The sequence below is a fragment of the Uranotaenia lowii genome, chromosome 1 (assembly GCF_029784155.1).
Source record: "Uranotaenia lowii strain MFRU-FL chromosome 1, ASM2978415v1, whole genome shotgun sequence".
Taxonomy (NCBI): domain Eukaryota; kingdom Metazoa; phylum Arthropoda; class Insecta; order Diptera; family Culicidae; genus Uranotaenia; species Uranotaenia lowii.
The window spans coordinates 25,654,899-25,676,128 of NC_073691.1; the positions used below are offsets into that span (position 1 = coordinate 25,654,899).

The following is a 21,230-nucleotide window of genomic DNA, read 5'->3' on the forward strand; positions in this document are numbered from 1 at the left end:
ATAGAAAATGCTTTTTTATCAAATTTATCAGCGCAATACGTTTAAAACATGATTGCGTTCCAATTTCGGTACAGTTTATAAATTTTTTTTGTGAAGAATTACCGTCCTCCCTATCACTACTTTTTTTAAGTGGAACTCCTAATTAACCAAATTAAATGAAATTGTCCAATCTTTTTTTTTTATTCCAATGTAAGTCTCACTCATTGATAGAGGAAAGGGTTTGCAATACAATAATTTTTTTCACGAGCATTGAGATCTGGATGGAGTTTTTCGGGATTTCTTTTGTTGATTTTGTACGGTGATGTTTTTTAAAAAACTCGCTTGTTTTACGTTTAAGTCTACTTTTTTTCGACCATCCCCAGAAAAAAAGCAATTTTTCTTCTTTACTCTAAGTTAAGGCAGAGAGACGGCTCTAGGAGGCGGAAAAATTGATTTTTTTTTCCTGAGAATGGTCGGAAAAAGTATACTGAAACGTAAAACTAGTGAATTTTTTGAAAACATCACCGAACAAAATCAACAAAAGAAACTCCGTAAAATAAATTTTTCATACTGTTAAAACTTGGGGGTGCTTTTCATTTCTGATTGAAATCTCTTGAAAATTTGGACCCGTTAAATTGATTGGGACAATAACGTTGAAAAAATGAGAGAAGATTTTATAACGGTTGCATCGTAAACTTTTTTTTCTATGAAAATATTATTCATATAAATGTGTTCAATATTTTTTATGTTCATGGAACTACATTGGTTCCGTAAAATGGAATGAATCGAGTAAGTTAACGGATTATTATCGTAATATTTATATCAAATTATGTTAAGTGAACCTTTATAAAACTCAACTAAAGAAACAAAAAAATATTAGTTCGAATAAATTAATATAAATTTAAAACAGCTATATCTGTTTACACCCCAAGTTGGGTGAATAGGGACAATGGCTTATTAATCGAAGAATGCGTTAATTTCTGCTGCTTTTGACAATTTTTTACGTAGATTAGTGCCTTTTTTTTCGTTTCGTTGATATTTTTGTTTAATTCTTTTCCCTGTAATGAATTACCTATACTTAAATTCAAAGGAATGTCAATTGTAGTGCCTACCATCAGGGGCAAAAATTATTGTAACAATTTATTAGTTTTTAATTTGTTGGTTTCCAGCAAAAACTGAAAACGATTTTTTTTGTTAACATTATTTTCTTCGTTTACAGAGGACACTGTTATGTCCATTTTCGGTTATTTTTATTCAACTACATATAGTCGTTTGACTATCTTTATGGCATACGCGACTTCAAAGATTTTTTTGCTGAAATGTGTTGCTATTTTCAGCAGTTTGAATCAGCCTGTCTCATTTTCTCTAAAATCATTTTAAAAGTGTTCTTTATCGTATAACAATTTTACAGCCATAGCATTTCCATAGTTGCAGTGTTTTCAAACAACTCTTCTGGTGGAATAAAACTGCGCGGATTTTTATGCTTCAAATAATTTTTTTACTATTTTTTGAGCCAATTTCCATTTTATATTCTGTTTCTTGTTATCTGTTACCTGAAATCCATTTGATTATCTTTTTTGGATTATTTCATCGTCACTGAGAAGATCAGTTTAAATTTAATAATATTTGTCAAAATATAAATGCTTAAATTTTTAGATTTTTTTGAAGAACATTTATATTAGAATGCTGATTCACAGCAACTAAAAATCATAGGGTGATTTACAAAAATTCATTGAAAACTCTCAATTTACGTAGAGAATTCTAGCAATTTTTAATTTCTTTATTTAAGTCACTTTTTAAAATTTAAACAGGCGTTTCAGAGTCTGTAAATAAACTAAGAAACATATTTTTTCATAAAGTAAAACGAATCTTTTTCCACTTTTGCAATTTTTCCCGATCCTGATTTAATTATTATTGAATTCAAATTGGTAAAATTTCATTCTTGATTTTGTTGCTTTTTCTCATCAATGTTAAAAATCTGGCTTAAGGAATATGTTGTTAAATTTGATTTGAATTTTAGGACGTTAATTCAATAATTGGATTTTAATTGTGAAGTTGAATAAAAAATCAGAAATGAAGCTCGAAAATTCTTCTCAAATCTTAATATTTTTTTATGATTTGTTTCATTTGAGTGTAAACCAATGTTTATTAGTATAGATTATCGAAATTTTAAATTTATACTTTTTTTTTACTAGCACTGATATTTGGTTATAAACTCTTTTTTTCATTTTGGATCTTTGTTCATATATTTCTTAAGACTAAAATTATGAAATTTCCTGTGTTTAAAGATGTTAAAGAATAAAAACCTGTTTCTGACTTCTTATACTGAGTGTTGGATGAAATTATAAATTTTAGTTCAACAAAGTTAACTTTTTTTATGTTCTACGTTCCGTTTAGTAATCTAAGCACAAAAAAAAGAATAGGAGTTTTTCTAACGTTTTCTATTTTTTCAATTGTTTCTTTTCAATGATGAAATTTTCGTGAAACTACAAAGTTTATACCATTCTATCCTCAACATAACTGAATGCATCCTCAATATTTAATAACAAATCTTTAAATCAATTTAAGGTTGTCTTATACTAATAAAGTAAAATAAGGCATTCTCGTGGTATTTATAAATACATACTGGAATATTTTATCGTTATCTGATTAGTTGTCAGAGTATGTCAAGATTCTCCTTGATTAAAATTACATTCTCTAATATAACTTAATAAAACTAGAGCTTTAAACATAGAGTTTAAAACAATTTGCATGGAAGACGTCTGGAGAGTTATTCGTGTTTGCCCACATTTATGCTTCTATTTTTATATGTAAGATATTTGTTTTTTTTTTCCTTCTATAAGTCGTTATCCGAATATCTAAATTTTTGAGAATATTGAATTCTTGTTGTCCCCTGACTTTGAAAACTGAAAAAAGTTTAAAACACTGACTATTGAGAATTTAAAATGTTTGGGATCTCATAAACATAAAAAGCTTTTATTTATTTATTTTTTTAAATGTTTTGAAGTTAAGGTAAAGACAGCTAGACTATTACATTTCATTGAATAAAAGAACAAAATTAAATTATATTGTGCAAATTCAACATAATGAGCAAATGGTTTTAATTTTGTTAGTATTCACTTTATTTTCAAACTATCTAAATCATTTATTTTCATTCAATGTATGAAAACATTGTCAAATTGAAAATCAAAATTAAAGAAGACCTGAGACTGAAATAATTCGAGACTGACGGCGCACACAGGGGTAAATGCACCTAATAAGCGATCAAAATTATTTGCGGACAAACGGTGAATGGTAGACATTTGATGTCTTCGCAACATTTTAATATTTAATTCTGATTTATCAAGCTATTGAAAGAAAAAATTGATTTTCCACCTAGAAGGGAGATAAAAAAAAATATATCTCGAAATCATTAATTTAGAGACTTGATGTGTTCGCAAAAGTTGTAGATCTTATTATTTTAAGCCACTTTTTTGAAGACACAATCAAGATCGCATGGAAATCATAAAAGTTACGGGCATTTTAAAAATAACGAACATTTTAATAAGTAATTTTGGATTTTTTTAAATCCCTTTTTTAGTATACGATTTACAAAGCACATTATTGATTGCTAGTTTGCAGAAAATCTATCCAAAACTAATGTGAAATTTATACACCACTGGAAAGCTAATAACTTGACCAACAAAACCCACTCAAAAAATTATACGAACTCGTCCAAACTCTTAAGGTTATAACTTACTGAAAAAAGGCATTATTTTATATATTTTGTAGTATATTTTTTTTCTTAGTTAAAATATGTATTTAAAATGTTCCACAAAATTGTGTGTTTCAACAATTTGAACAACTTTCTCAAATATACCAAGTTTGTATATCGTATACTTGAAAAGATATTAAATAAAAACTCAAAATAACTTGTTAAAATGCTCGTTATTTTTAGAATGCTCGTAACTTTTATGGTTTTCATGCGATCTTGATGTTGTCTTCTAGAAAGTTGCTTAAAATAATAAGATCTACAAATTTTGGGAAGACATCCAGTCTCTAAACGAATAATTTCGAGAAATAATTTTTTTTTATCTTACTTCCAGGTGGAAAAATCACCTTTTTCTTTCAATAATTTGATAGATCATCAAAAAATATAAAAGTGTTGCGAAGAGATAAAATGTCTACCGTTTACCGTTTGTCCGCAAATAATTGTGATCGCTTATTAGTTGCATTTACCCCTGAGTGCGGCGTTAAGTAAATTGGCTTCACTTTGCAGCATCTTTTTCATTCATTTATTGAATTGAACAAGAATATTGCCAAGATTGTGACATGTGATAAACATTATATTCTTAAATTTTAAGAAATATCAACCATGTTTTGATCAATGACAGATCTTCGGCCTTCAGAAACTGGAAAAGACGTTAGGCGTCCAAGTGTTAAGGATGATTGAAAATTTATCAACAATTTTTAATGAAAAAATGTTTTTAAAATTTTGCTTCCAAATTGTCTTTTTTCTTATAAATAGTTTATTCAAAATTCAACTTAAATTGTCCTTAAGTGAAAAAAGGCACAGATAAAAATTGATACAAATGTTAGAAAAATGTATTTTTAAGGTCTCGAATTTTATAGTCAATACTATGTTTATGCAGTTCAGTGCTGAAAAGTGAACATTAAGACACTGAAAATAGTATCGAAAAGTGCTACTAAAACTGTTCATATTTATTTCATAGTTTAACTTTTTTATTCTTGTGTATTTGGAAGATTTGTATGTTAGAATCGATTAAATTTTGTCATAAAATCAAAAAAAAAATTGAGACAGTTTTCCAAGATTCTTGAAAAAATCTGATTTTTTTTCATGAAAGTTCATGAAGTTCCCTGAATTGTTTTAATTTTCAAACGTTTCCATTTCTCATAATTATGTGAGTTTGAACTCAATGGTAGGGTCCAAAATAAAAAAAATGCCCTAGTTTTTCTTATATTTTAATCTGAACCAACAAATGTTTATTGAAATTCCTATAACATCAAAATGATTTTTTTTTTCTAGTTTTCAAAAATCTTCAAAAACTAAAATGAGGAATGAGCCAAAAATATTAAAATTAGCCTAGCTTGTATATTACCATTTTAAAATTAATAAATTTAATACTTTCTAGAACTGGAAATTATTTTGAATACAGCTTATGTTTATTTTTGTGATAATTTTGGCAATAATCTTAAAATCTACGAAGCTTAACCCTTCGTTTCATAGAGTAACAGATTTGCAACAATTAGTGTATGGAAAAAGTGGAAAATCGTTTTTTATCTGAATTTTTTTTCATGATGTACTCGTCATTTCCAACTGTTTAAAATGATTTTTGAGGAAAAATAAAAAATCATGAAATGAAGGGTTAACAAATTAGTTTTTTTTCAACAGGCTTCATTTAAAAAAAAAAATTAAACTTAATCGGCAGAGTAAAAGTCTTGCATAAAATTAGCAATCGCAGTGAAAATTTTGCACTGACAGTTTAATAGCACTTCTAGCAATAATTCATGAACTCTCACAACCAGACTTCCAAATAGGCCTCAGGCCACAGAACCTTTCAGGGTCAGGTCCCAAGAATCAAAACTTGAAGTAAGCCATTATTTATGGTCTGCCCAAATATGAACTCTCACGAAACCTTGCCTACGCCCTTCCGAATCCCGATTTTGGCATCCGTTCAAATACCTTTCTCTCCATCTCAGCGACCGTTTGTCTGAATCATCCCCCCTTTCCACCGCCAAAAACACTTTCATTCGAATCTCAAAACAGACCAACAAAAATACCCACACATTCACACTGAATAGGAACCAGTCACACAAACACAGGAAATGGGAACACGTGCAGTCAGTTGTTTTGCTGTCTTCCTGTTTTTTTTTTTGCGCTCCTGGCAAGAATGAATTCGCTAGAATTGCAGTGGCAAAAGAATCTTCACCAGGACCAACGACCCCCCGGGGAGTCATAAATTGAAAGCATTTAAAGGGAATTAAGGAATTTAATCGTTCCGAGTGTGCTGCCGAAATCGTTCGGCGGGCTGAGTTGGTTTGGTTTGGTTTGGTTTTTGCAGTCGAACCAGGAACCGGAAACCAAGATGGGTTGCATGATTTAGCATTGCGGAGCTTTATTTTTCAACATTGAAAGTAGGTAGCAATGCGAAAAACCAATCGATGGTCGAAGTGGTTTAGATTCAATAGAATAAAGAATCATTGACAGATTAGATGGATATCTACATATCTGAATCCATGAAGCTTAAAAACATTTTAAACTTGACCATTTTGAAATTCTCTGTATAAAATTTGAAGGCTCAAAGGTTGTTTTAGGAAGTGTTTTTATTCTACAGCTGTTTCGAATCTTCCGCAGGAACTCTCTGTGACCATTTCGGTTCAAAATTGTATCGAGAAGCTTCGTTCGAGCAAAATGCCGGTCCAGGATTAGTATGAAAAAGATCGGAAATGTCAAGGACCTGTTTTTAAATTGTTTTAAAATCGGTCTTATTCAAAAAAATTATTCAAAAAAATCATTTAGAAACAGATCGTTTTGAAAAGATGCAAATGCTTTGTCTCTGTCTCGATGCTTTTATCGACCGTCCTTTTTTTCATCCCAGTCGCGATTCGAATTGAAATTGACAAATTTTTTTTTGGTCACCTGATAACCAAGTTTAAATTTTAATAGGTATCTTGTAACACCATCACGCATTTAACGGACGATCGGAATAAAGTGAAATTGGGTAGTCGAGGGTTTTTCGGGTTACAGATGGTTTGTATAATTGTTTCGAGAATCCCACTTTTTATAGAAAGGGGGCTCCCATACAAATTCAATTTAAAATGGAATTGAAATCGAACAATTTTAATACGATTTAATAATTTAAATGCGGGTCAGCTAATATTAATTAAACATGTTTCTTCGATTCTCTCAATCGGGTCTCCTTTTTTTTATCTTTCTTTCACCGCCTTGAGAAATAAACATAAAATAAGCTATAGCAGAAAATATGGTATAACTTAATTTTTTTGTAAGTTGGTCTTGAGCATAGTGGTTCAAAATAAAAAAAAAGTTGACGAAAATAACTGGAAAGCTATTGTGAAAAAAAAAATAAGAAAATGACATGTTTTTTAATGTTTTCAATTTTTATATATATATATAGTGGCCACAATGGGTTTTGAGTCAATACTAGAAAATTGGAAATTTTTCAATTTTATTTGAATATTTTTGTTAAAATTAAGTACGGGTTCCACTCTAGGTTAGTTGCATGAATATTTAAATTGCTGTTTTGAGGTGAATTAGCATGTATGCATATCGAAGCGAGCTATGCTTAATTTACTTTGTATACACTCAAATTTAAATTTTTGAATTCCCCTTAAAACTATTATAGCATTCAACATATAGCAAAAAGTAGAAGCTGATTTCTAGACATGTTTTGTGAAGACTTTCATCTATCAAACGGTATAATTTTTTTCGCGGTGACCGGTAGCATTAGCAGAGTAAATTGAATTTTACTTATAAACTAATTAGGAGTTGTTACTGAAATAATTTTAACTCATGATTTTATGGATGTTTTGCATCTCAAAAGTGTTAAGTAGATTATAATATATCATCGTTTTCATTTTTTGCAGTTAAGAAAAATAAATCCTTTTTGAATTCTTTAATTTATTTGTTTATTTATGTATATTTATTCTCGAAACGTTCCTTGAATATTGGAGATTTGAATTATTCATAAAAAAATTTGGCTGTCGCTAATTTGAAAATCGGACTTATTTCCAGCTTTTTGGGTTTTTTAATCACTGTGTTGTGGTAAAGTGACGAAATCGGACACCATAGGGTTAATTCCCAACAAGGGTGTTTTTTTTATTGGATCCAAGTTATTTCTGATTGTACAAATTCTGTTTATTAGGGCATTAACTTACTTTTCAATTTCTCGTCAATAAGCCGTTTAGCGTTTAGCGCCAACTTTTCTGCACATTTAGCGGTATAAATTAACAATCGCTAACATTTATTCAGTTAGCGCTCTAATTACGGGGCTTAGTTTAAAGTTAGAGATGCCGGACATTGCTGAGTACAAAATATTTTATTTATAAAAAAAAAGTGATAAGAACTTCTTTACTATTTGATGTTTAAGTAAAATTCGTACAAATTTCAAAAACTATCTCACTTTTATTATAAAAAGATTATTTGACTGTCTTCAAAGTTTGAAAAAGTTCAATTCATGTTACTTTATTGAGAAGAAATAAGGCAGGAATAAATTTCACATCCTTCTTTTGTCACTCAAAGTTGGACCCTCGCGAGAGGGGAAATAAAAAAAATAAAGCGAAAAAAATTTGCAAAAAAGCTTGTATGCAACAAAATTGCATATTATTTCATTGCGAAAAACCTATAAATCAAGTAATTTTTTATCGAAAAAAATGCAGAAATTTTGTAAATTCAAATTTGAAATCTGGAAAACGATTACAAAATTTATGATCGAGTTGACATGGGTTTCAAAGTGCTGACATATTGCACATTTTATTCTGTTAATTCTTGAATTGATTGAATTAAATTATCCAATTTTGTCCTTAATCTTGGAGTTGGCTTTTAATATTCTTTTTTTTTTAAACGAACACAAACACTTACAGGATCTCAATGAAACTTGATGTTTCCTCGAAGAGATTCCTTTTTTCTTAACTCTAAGCGTACATCTTTCGAGGATATGATGGCTAGCATCTTAAAAATGCTAAAACCACCAACCCACAGAAAGTGTACTATGTATGCCGTGACCGGGATTCGATCTTATACCCGCTGGCTTAGAAGACTTGAAGGCTATCCTCTACTCCACGGGCTGCGGCAATTCTCCCTATTAGAAGAGCATATCCAAATTATTATCCAAACTAACCTCATCGAGATATTCATATCTTCACCATAAAAAGCTTTGCTATCAAAAGCATTGTTAATGTCGTTTCGAAAAAAAAAATACATTATCTCCTTTGATACAAACAGTTTTTAAACGGCCTCAATTTGCTGTTTCGAAAGCTTTTATATGAATTTTTGAGCTCTTATTCCAATGCATGTCCCAATTAGAAGAGAATAACAAAATTATATCAAAGCGAGATATTTTGATATTCAATTTTTGTTATTTCAGAATGAGATATAATTTAGTACTCGTTTGATGTTAAAATATCTTAAAATAAACTAAAAAGTTCATACAAGAATAACAAAAATATATCACCCTAGCATAAGGATCCCAGATTTTTTCCAGCATGTGTTCTGACCTGACAAATCCGGGCAATTCCATCTAAAAACCTAGCATAATCAGCACATTTCATTTCAAAATTGTTGACCACCATTCTGGGCAAAATCCGGGCAAATGTGGTCATAAACTCGAAAATAATCAAGAAAGAAAAACTTGGAAATAAAAGAATTTCCGTCATCACTCATAAGTAGATTTAAATCGTATTTTAGGCTTTCATAAAACATTCATGATTATTTTTTTGAAACTCGCTCAAAAAATTTCGTTTGGTACGAATAATTAAAAAAAAAAATCACGACACAATTTGTTGTTGTTTTTTTGAGTATGATTTGGCAAATAAAGTTAATAAAGTGGGCCGGATCTGACTTTTGTCAAATTTTGTATTGAACATCCAAGCAAACCTGGATAAAACTGGGACACTCACGGTCCATAAAAAAATAGACTTTTTATATACTACCATCGAATCTAACACTGTCGACAAAACAAAATTTTCTCTAAAAAACGCATTTTTTTAAGTTTTTCTATCACAACTCCACAAATATGAACAATACTGTTGATCATTCGCAAAAATGAAACTCAGATGACCGATAGCAAATTTATTCACGATCAATATACAGAAAATAAAAATCAAAATAATGCTGTACAGTCTGATATATTTGAATGTAAATACTTTTTTTTCTAAAATATCTTATTAGGAGCATAATTAAAAAACTGTTTAAACAAGATATTTTTGAATTTTATTTTTGGATTCAGTACCAAATTCTGTATAAAAAATTTTGGTCAGTCGATGAAGTTCACGTTTTTATATTAAATTAAGGAATCCAGTGATGTTATGGTATTTTCCAATACTGAATATCTATACTTTAATTATTTCAGAAATCCTTAGAAAAATGTGTCAAATGAAAAAAAAAACTATGCTGTAAGCTCCCAAAATTTGAACGAATTTATTTTTTGAGCTTTTAAATACCCCTAGCCGTATAATTTTTCATGAAACTTTGTAAATATGTTCAAAAACACGTATTTTTATAAGTAAAAAAGGATTTTTCCCTTACAACTGTTTTTTCACTGATTTTCACGCGGGTCGAATTATGGGCATTTAACTTATACTCAGACGCTGTCTCAAAAACCACAAGACAAATTAGCACAAATTTTTCACTTTGCTTGATAGTATTGCTGAAAATTTTATCCATTTTCATCCACGGAATTAAAAGATATCAAAAAAAGAAAATTAAGCACTTTTGTCGATCCCAAACTTTAGATCCATTACTTATACTCCATACTTATTCTTCACCTTTAATTTGCCACAAAAAGTGGCAAAATCGCAAGATTAGAAAAGGTACTTGCGAATTTCAAAATTAATTTTTTTTTTCAGGTCGTAATTACGACCCATGGCTATGATAAGGTTAAAAAGGTTCGAAAAAAATTTTCCAACATGAATAAAATTACTAATATATTTATTCGAATGAGTCATTCGTTAAATAATTTTTAAGAATTGGGACTTTTGTTTTTTCAAAAACTGTGACATTGAAAGTAATATGAACAAAATATATATGAATGTTTTGTCTCTCGATGTCAGAGAAACTCAGCGCTCATGTGTAAGGAACGGTGATTTTACTTCTTTCATGGCGACCGTCAAAAGTAATGCTGATTAACGTCCTTTTGAACAGTAGAGATAGGGGAGAGTTTTCAGAAATGCGCCTAGCGGGTTAGATGCGCTCACAGCCGTTTGACGGAATGGCTGACAAGATAACATATTTAATCACTGCATTTCGAAGGTGATACACTTTGAACATAAGGCAAGAAAGAATTTTATGAATTTATCAACTCAAATTATTTTTAAAAATCATACAAGGTTTTGATAACCTTTGATGGAATATTTTGATTTTTAAAAATTATTCGTAAACAAGCTTGAAAACAAAAACTTGGGTGATTTTTTTTTCTTATTCAAATGAACTAAAAATGGAAAACAAATTCAAGCTTTTAAGAAGGTTCCATAATGATTAAAAAGTGGGTTAAGAGAGTGTGTTTGTATGCCCCCATCATGTTTGTAAAATGTGTCTTTCCTATAATAACAGGTTGAATAGAAGAAATATAAGATTTTATCGTTAAAACTTCGAATCTAAGCTCTTTTTAACATCTTAAGAGTGAATTGACGATCTCAAAACATTGATTTTGATAAAGTTTTTTCTAATGGATGAGCTGCCTCCATAATTTGGTATAGATTTTTATAAAACATCAGCTTTGTCTTTTGAAAGTTATCAGTTTCTATCATTTTCAATAAAATTATATGGAAACATTGCCCGAAAAACAGAAATTTTGCCCAAAATATAAAAAGGCGCATTTAGCCCGCACGATTTGAGGTTCGGCATTTTAGACAGCAGTTACAATAAAATCGTTTTCTCGAAAACTGAAGAAAATTTTATTAAAAAAAATAATCTTTTGTATAGAAAACGGGTGCTTGTTCATTTTTTTACAGTTGTTGTACACATATTCGATGTAATATTTGATAAAAACAATATTCCGCTTAATAGGCGCATGTAGCCTGCATCTCCCTTATAAGGCTATGATCATTTGGTATCAGGGCACTTCATTTCGGTGATAGCTACGTTAATAGAGTTCGGACATGCAAAAATTTAGTATCGTTGTGTTGGTTATGAAAAGGACTATCTTGCCTATTTTTTTTATAGATTTTTAAGTTAACGTGTTTTTGAGATATTTACGATGCAAAAAGACATGGTAAAAATAATTTTGCACAAATTTGCTCTTTGGGCCTCGAAAATTCTTCATTGTTGACTTGAAAGCTCATGAACTGTTGATTTTTTGTGATTTATTTTCGGAGCAAATGGTTAAGAAGTATAGGGAGCCACTCTTGGATCCATGAGAAGTTCAAACCAACCATCGGAGTGCAACCCTTGATCTTAAATATGGTAAAAAGTCTATGGTTATTGGGGATAACAGAATGCAGACTTCTTAAATAATGCAAAACATCCATTTCCGGCTGGCAAAAAGTGTTGCCTGACTAGTAGACACCAAGTAAATAACTAATAATGATCAGTTCCAAAGATCGCAATCTGTGCATTCGGTTTTTACGCAATTTGACAGATGTGTTCTGATGAACTAAAAAAATTATGTTAAAACCGGATTTAAGATATCAAATTCTTCGAGATGCCTACTCATGAAAGGTTCCAACCAGATTTCAATTGTTTTTTCTAGGTGAGTCTGTGTAAAATATCATAATTTTGCAAAGGTTTTGCCTTTGTGGTAAAAAAATAAATCAATACATGACTGAAAAAAGTGTGCAAAGATAAAAAAGAGATTTTATGAAAAAGTTAGAGTATTTCTTGAAATCATTGATAAATATTTTTTTTTATATTTTTACATTCAATGTCATATTAACACCTTCAATTCCTCCATAGAAAGTTTTTCGATCAAATGAATAGTTTTTAAAATACACTCGTTTGTAACTGCCCGGATACTAAATGATTATAGCCTTATCAGAAGAACGGTATGAAAAATGCCTTTACGATGGGTTTTGCGTAAGGTTACCAGATTTGTTTCCGGGCCAGACCCGGTAAAATCCGAGAATTTGTTTTCAAAATTGTAGTTATGCATTTGCTTACTACGGATAGCAAAAGATGGTATCGAAGTCTTCAAAATAAGGAAGTTTTTATTCAAATAAAACTTTTAATTTTTTAAGTTTGTTTTAAAAAAGACAGGGGCAAAAATGTATGAAACTCGGTTTTCTCGTGTAAACGAATGTTTAAAACACAATTCAAAAGATCTTAATGAAATTAGCTCCGATTGATTAATCTTTTTTTTAACAAAATCACTGTCAATCCATTTATAATGATTCATCTCTCGATCCAACCCCCTTTTGTTGGCTGATCGCTAACAAATTAGTTACTCACCAGTCGATTGCGCCCTCCTTCCGGTGAGTCCTTTGTCGTGATTGTGATGATGCCGGGAGCTCACATTGGCCCCCATATTGGAAGGAGCAAGAACGGTAGCTAATTCACCACCACTCACCACTTCCGGCACCAGTTCTTCTACTTCCGCTCGTTTTTGTCGATCCGATAGGCGACAACACTCTGCCACAAGACTTTCGTAGTCCGCTTCACTAAAACTAACACTAATCCCAATCGGGTCAGGCGAGCTCACAACATCGTTTTCGTTGCGGCCATCATTGGCGCCACAATTTTTTCCCCGGTCATTTTCACCTGAGGTCACCCAATTCTCGTTATTTCCACCAATCGACGACGAGCCAATCAATTTCAATTCGTCGCAATGTCCTACGGTTTCTGCTGTTTCCGGTGGAAATTCCACGACACCACGATAATTGGCACCGTTGGGATTTTCGCAGACAGCCGAGGTATATCCACACTCAAGGGACGCTGGAGGTGTGTCGGAGCAACGTGCTCTCTTGGTGGTCGTCGGTGCCACAGGGAGTTTGGCGCTGTTGCTACGACTTCCGGTCGATGACTCACTTCCGCGGGATTTTAGCTTGACGTTCGGCAATTTTTTGTTCGTTAACTTTTGCTGTCTGCTGCTTGGCGCTTTGTCGCGCGTTGGAGATTTTCCTCGCAACGAAGCTATCCGGCGGACCAACTTGAGGAAGACCTGTTGAGATGGAGAAGAGGGAAATGAGTTTAAAAATTCATACATTAATAGTAAAAAAAACGAAAGTTTATCTCGGATGTTATTGCACAATAATTCTTATTATTTTTATCCAAATTTTGTAGTTGTGTGTACTTTCAAGTCGCACACAGTTTAAAAAAAATTCTTCTTAGGTAGTCCAGAGTTAGTTTGATACTCTAGAGACACGGACAAAAAATTTTCGGGTGCTTGTCATTTACAAATTAGATACTGCGAAGAAATAAACACTGGAAACACCGAAATTAGACAAAAGGAAGATAAGGACATAACAAGCACCGGAGGCGAACTGGGCACCCCTTTTCAGCCCCGGTGCTCAGCTTAGCTTAGCTTGATTGGCTTCACATATCTACCTTAGATAATTCTTCATTCTTAAAATTTTTTTTAAATAAAACTTCCATGATCGCTGGCGTGGCTAAGCAGAACATGTTCTACCTCGCCAATGGTTGCTCCTCCGTGATTGATCAATTTTGTGCAAGGGCCAACACAATGGTGCTTGGGATTAGATGATCATTCACAAAGCACAAAACTCATACTCTCCCATTGAAAAAGATCAATAACGGCGCCGGCCACGTCCTTGTAATCAATGAAGGAAATATGAAGGAATATTAGTAGGATACTTCTTAGGTTCAATCAACAACCTTTTATCCCTATATATTCCAAAGACTAACTTTGAAAATTCATAAAACAAAGGTAGATCAATATCAATAACTATGGAAACCATCTGTACGTCTGTGAATCTATACTCAAACATCCAAGGAAAGGGGTTTTTTAGTAAGGGATAGGTTATAGATCAGTATTCATTTTGGTGAATGTTACGATCGAGGTTTCCTACACCTGCTCCTAGATATTTCCTAGGGAAAACTCCTATATCTATCTTTGAGGCAGTGAAAAGAAGTAATCATAAGAAGATGTATAATAAGAAGTGATAATATAAAGAAAAAAAATATCTTAAAATATTCTCTAAGCTTACTTGTTTTTCCAGCTGCTATTCTTGCTACATTAATGTATTTTCAAAATCGACTTTTCAGGGTAAAAATACTACTATCAAAATTCAAAGAAGATTTATATGAAGATATTTTAAATATTAAAGTTTTGTTTATAATTGAAGTGATTCTTTTTGTACCATTTGTTAAGTAAACTATGATGATTGAATAAGATCGTTTTTGGTAACCCATCAACGTTTATCAATTCTCTACCTCATATTGATGTTATAATTCCAGTTCCTTAACTAAGATCGATACTGTTGTTTCTGTCGAACGAATCACTTGATGATTAAATTGCTATATTTTATCTTTGTATGACAAGAATCCAAAATTGGATATTTCTATTCAACATTAATGGTTAAAAAAATTATTCAAAAAATTGGCAGTTGTAAACGTTTTTTAAATTTTTGTCATTAAAAGGGATTTTCAGTACTTCTTTTTAAAAACCAACTCAGTTTCGATTTTAAGCATTCTTTTGGATACATTTTATAAAAAAAGCAATCAATTTGCTTTGTATTTTGTTTCCCAAATGAATCTCTTTCCACTAATTTTGTAACGTTCAATCGAGGGGTGTTATCAATAGTTATTTTTCAATACAAGATCTGCAAGAAGTGCTAGGAACAAAATTGAAAACGAAACACGAAAAATCTTCCACTAGGCGCAACCATCATTATTTTATATCAATTGAAAACATTGAAACACAGAAACTTCTATCATTTTCACTTAAACTGCATCTAGAAACCATCACACAACTGTATTATGTATTGGAACAGATCAAAATAACAATTATCACTCAGCTCAAATCAAGAAGCATGCAAAATAGGCACCCCTTTTTTAAGGAAAAACGTATGTTATCAAATAAAGGTTCACGAGCAACAATTTTGTAGTTCCTATCCCGAGCAGAATTTTAAGCCTGAAACGAAAGCAAACAGCTACTAAAATGAGCGATAAATCCCTTTATTTGTTTCACTTATAGTTGTTCTACCATGTTTATGGCGTTCGCGACTTTATCAACGTTGCAGTTGGCGGATCGTTATTGAAAAACTAACCGGTACAACTGTGTTCGATGTTTACTCTTGAGCTCGAACTCGAGGACATCGGCTCAGGAGACAACAGACTTGCCAACTGAACTATATCACAAGCCCATATAAATCCCTAAATGATAGCATTATTTAGTATCGAATTTTTCCCACATGGCAAAATTAAGTTTGATTGAAGCATGAATATGTCGAAAGATGATACCTAACCAAAACCTTAAGAAGGCATTGATACCAAATTGAAAGAGGCGTCCAAGGACGGATGTAAAGAGGAGGGGGGGGGGGGGGGGGAGGGATAATCACAAGCAGCTCAGAAATCTAGGAAACGAAAAAAAACAAGAAAATGAGAATAAAACGTAAAATAATCTGACCCCTGGAATAATATCTCATAAAGTTTCACTCTAACATAAGTTAAGGGTATCTCTGCAGAATTTCACTGCTAATGTTATATAAGCTTATAAGATTTTTTTTAAACCTGAAAATATCTGGGAATTTGGAACAACAACACAAAATTTGGACAAAAAAAAGTTAGCATAACTCCAATTCCGGTTTTATTTAAATCGAAATACGTCAGAAGTTTTCAGATTGTTTTTCAAACTCCCAAAAAAATCATTTGGATGAAGCTGGTTCAAGCCCAATATGATTTTTATTATTTAAAAGTGTGAATAAATCCAACAAATACGTACTGGGTTTCACAATATTCTGGCAACCAGGCTAGGCTGAAGACGGCTTAACTTGTCCTATTTACCTTGCAAAGCCGGGTATGTCAAAATATATGTATATATCGGGAACGCCCTACAATAAATAACATGACATTTTCTCTTAATTTTTCAACAAAGAACATTTTTTAGGAAGTCCCAGTGAATGAAATGTTCAAGTTTAACGTTAATTTTTAACCAATATTCAAATATTCAAGTGATGGAAAACATTGAAATTAATTTAAAATTTTGATTTTTCTCCAACAAAACATTATTTTCACGATTTTTTTTAGAGCTATCGTTCAAACAAATGCATTCAGATTTTTTGCCTTTTACAAAGCATTGTTAAAAGAACATTTAGTAATTTTTTCGTAATATTGAAAAATGAGCCGATGACCGAGCACTTTCGAGGATGCCTTTTAGAAAACAGGATTTGCGGTGGACACTGTATCTCAGCACAGAATCATCTGAAAATCAGAGCAAAATATTTTTAATAGATGTTTTTCTGGACCCCAACGTTTTTATTTAACTTAAAAAAAATTTTATGAAATTTTTGTGGCGTGAAGTAAAAACTACGATTTTTCACAAAAAATCCGCCATATTTTATCTGTAAAATCTCCCCAAATAAAAAAAAAGAAAAAAAGAAAAACGTTGGGGTTTGGTATTTTATATGTAGCAAATATGTTCCAAATTTGAAAAGCATCGGTGAAGTAGTTTTCAAATGACGATGTCCACGGACTTTAAAAATGTGCTTTCGAGAAAAACGCGTTTGAAGTTTCTGCGTTTGAAGTCTTGCAGTATTAGATTAGAGGAGATAAAGGCCTATAATTTCTACAGTTTTGCTTCGATTGACTTGAAAATTTGACACAACATTCTTGAAATGTTTTAAAATAAGAAAATAAAAAAATAAAAAATCGATTTTTTGAAAGTTTCAATTTTACGATCACTACAAACACTTTCGTTAGTTTAAATTTTCTACACCCTTTCTCCGAGAATCAATATATCAATGAATTGCGAAGCCGCCGATCGTGGCCTAGAGGATAGCGTTCCAGTCTTCTAAGCCAGAGTCGATGAGATCGAATCCCGATCACGGCACACATAGTATACTTTCTGTGGTCTGGTGGTTTTAGCATTTGTAAGATGCTAGCCATAATATCCTTGAAAGATGTACGCCTATATGAGATCCTATAAGTGTGTGTGAGTTTTTTTTTAAATATTATATTGATGTTTTTGTTCTTAGCATGTTTCAAATTTCAAAGATTCATTTAATTGAGATTTTCAAATCTTGTGTTGTTTTTTCAGTCTTTTTATATATATATATCTTGAATACTCGAGATGATTGTTTAAAGTACTGAACTGTTTTAAAGATATAAAATTGAAATAAGCCTTTGTAATATAATTGAAAAAAAAATCAATTCCTGTGTTTAATATCATTGTAAATTTGAATCTGATTGATAAGAAAAATTTAACTATGGTAACCATTTACGGAGACAGGTTCAAACGCCATTCTTTTTGCAAACTAAATTACAGATGCGTCCGTTTATGGGTCCTTTCATGAATTTAATACATGTTACGGTAGATTTTATCAACTGTTATTTATATATTTGCTATGTTCCTGAAAAAAATATTAATTTTTAAGACTCCATATTCGATGACTGTTGTTTTAGTCAGAAGAACTTAATTTACCAAGAAATTACAGATTTTTGGATATTCGCTTAAGATACAAAATTTTGAACACCCCTTGTCACCATTTAAAAATAATGCTGAACCATTTTGGAGAATAAATTCTTAAATGGCTGATGGTCAGGGTCATAGGACGAACCGGCTCATACGGGGGTTTTGTGACAGTTTTTTTTTTCTTCATATTAGTTTTGCTTGAACAAATCATACTTAAAGACTATAAAAACGTGTAGATCCTGTATCATTATTCAGCTTCGAGTTATGTTGCTATAACAGTTAGGTACTTAAATAGGTATTTATTTAAATCCTAACTTTCGAAATGAAGTCCTTGAAATGTAAGTTTGTCAAGATTCAAATAATAAATAATGGATTTTCCAACTTTAATTTTAGAGATATACATTTTGTATCTACGCGAATTATCAAATAATAACCTTATTTTTTTCAACCACGAAATTTGTAGAAATAAAAGTAAGAGATCATGTTTGCGATTCAATGCCGATTAATTTTCTACTCTTGTCAACTTGAATTACACTTGTTTCTGAATAACTTAGCAGTTTTGAATAATTTATTCAGTCTGTAAAGCTTCAATTAAGATATGTCTTCAATCTGCAGTATGAAAACCAATAAACTGTTTTTACAGCTTATTTTTCGTTTGAAGATAAAGTACAAGTTCTTTGTCCAATAAAAATTCATAAATAATTTACTATTTAATTAGAATCCTGTGAATATTTTTAAAAATTAAAATCTATGTTTATTTATTTAAGAACGAAATCTTCAAAATTAATCCAAATTTTATTTTATATTTATCGAGCCTTCTTGTTTGTGTCTCCAAACTGACTCTGATTAAATATAAAATTTAAATTCAGAGTCTTGAATTTAAATTTTGTAACTGCGATCTTCTGAAATTTGAATCCTTAATGAAAATTTCACTTTGATATATTTATTTGGATTATAAAACATTACTTCGAGCTAAACTTAAATCTTCAATCAAAATCTGGTTCCCAAATCTGACTACGATTTTTTAATCTAAGTTAAAGATAATAGTTTCTTTTTATTACTACTAATTAATCGAAATTTGTATCAAAACCCTCAACCAGAACTCTCTAATTTTTGTTTTAAATATTTTCGCCTTTTAAAAATTTTCTTCAGTTATTTATTTAAAATTAAATTTGTAAATCGAAATAGAAATGGAGAATGATGAGACTGTTTTGGATTTTTCAATTCTGGATCAATATTATGAAACTTTCATTAGTTCCAATTAACAAAAGAAATATACAATTTGAAATGTTGTAATGATTGTTAATTGCATTTTTGGTTTCACATTCCGAAATTATAAGTTCCCAAAAAGGGAAATTAATCTGGTGGAAGTTTAAAATGTATAACCAAGGTTCGAATCAGGTTTTTCCCCAATGATGATCCAAACTGGATCTCAATTACAAAAAAATGAATGACGAATCTTAAATCTGATGACAGACATCGAATCTTGATGTTTATAAGCAAATTTGGATCCACAAAATCCATAAGTATTTCAACCTAATCTAACCAGATATTTTTCCACCTAAATATATTCAGGCCTTGCAATTTTCGATTATTTTCCCCAATACTCGTCAGTATCAAAATTATTTAATAAAAATCATTCAGAAAAGTCCTTAAAAACCTGTTTTTTATATCAAAATACATCAGTAAATTTTGAATCCTATTTCAAAATAAAAAAATTCATAAATTTTGAAGATTTTTTTAATTTGGACCCAAAATACGTAATCATATTTTTAATGAGTCAATTCAAATTTATGTAACAAAATCGGAAACATCTTAGCAATCTGGCAAGCTTAATCTTGTCTTATAGAAACTTGATATTCGGGACTAAAATTCGATCAACGAGTGAGAAATTTTTTGAAGAACTGTACTAGAATTGTGGAACTGGAATAAAATTTCAAGGTTCGGCTTTAGTTCTGAGTTTTCTGAGTTTTAGTGTTATTTTATAATTTGATTATTGAAATTTAGAGATTAGAAAAGAGCAGTTCGCTTGGCTTTTTGGAACTTTCTTACGGCCATGCTGATGGTCATGGCTAAAGTGTATATTGCAATAAAAAAAATGATTGAAACTTGTAATGCAAAATTGTAAATATTGCCAAAAAAAAACCGATCCGAGGCTTTGAATTAAAAGAGATGTTTAACAATATGTTTTGAAAAATTTGCAATAATTTTGTCATAATTTGCTCTTATGATCGTTAAATCATCTTAATCTATATTGAATGCACTGCAACATGATATACACATTGTTCTCCAATCTTCACCATCATAAAATTTTTGATAACACTATAATCAATTTTTTAAGATAAGTTAACCACCGTTAATTAAGCGTGTGTCAAAATCATTGTACTCACAAAATTTACTTTTGAAAAGAAATTAAGGATTTTTTTTTCATTTGTTTTTTTTTTCGTGAAAATACAATGATTTTTTCTGTATTGGAGCTTCTTTTTCGAAATGTTTGTAAGGATAAGAGAAGAAAAGAAGCACTCAAATCCCGAAAAGTGATACATAAGTACTTCCTGGATTATCAAGCAACAGTGACTGGAAGGTGCAGGGATGATCACCATAAGTACAACCGAACCAAAAAATACAAATCAACCCATGCAGCCTGCTTCCCTCATCCCCTATCAATGGACTATGGTGAGATTGTTTCATTTTATTTTAATTATATTTATACATAAATATTTCGTCAATCCTATTTGCCATGTAGGATTTCCCACTTAAACATCCCTTCCAAAACCTTTCCGAAACAGCTTTATGGGTTGTATGAGTTCTCTGCACCTAAAGAGTTATTTTTGCTGTTTCAGATAATCCCTTTTATGATTACATTGACTTGTCACGGTGTGCATCATGGTATCACACTGATCTTCAAGAGCAGCACTTGGAATGAATATTGAATCCAGATACTCATTTTGGCATCTTGCGTTGCTCTTGATTATCAGTTGTACCTCGTGT

General features: G+C 31.0%; 1 protein-coding gene across 1 annotated transcript in view; it reads right to left on the reverse strand.

Moving 5' to 3' along the window:
- The window catches only part of LOC129740087 (uncharacterized), a 287,784-nt gene that overhangs the window by 161,166 nt on the left and 105,388 nt on the right, over positions 1-21,230 (reverse strand). The window contains exon 3 of the mRNA XM_055731691.1: positions 13,100-13,808. Coding sequence (XP_055587666.1) covers positions 13,100-13,808 — 709 coding nt within the window. The remainder of the gene's footprint in view (positions 1-13,099; positions 13,809-21,230) is intronic.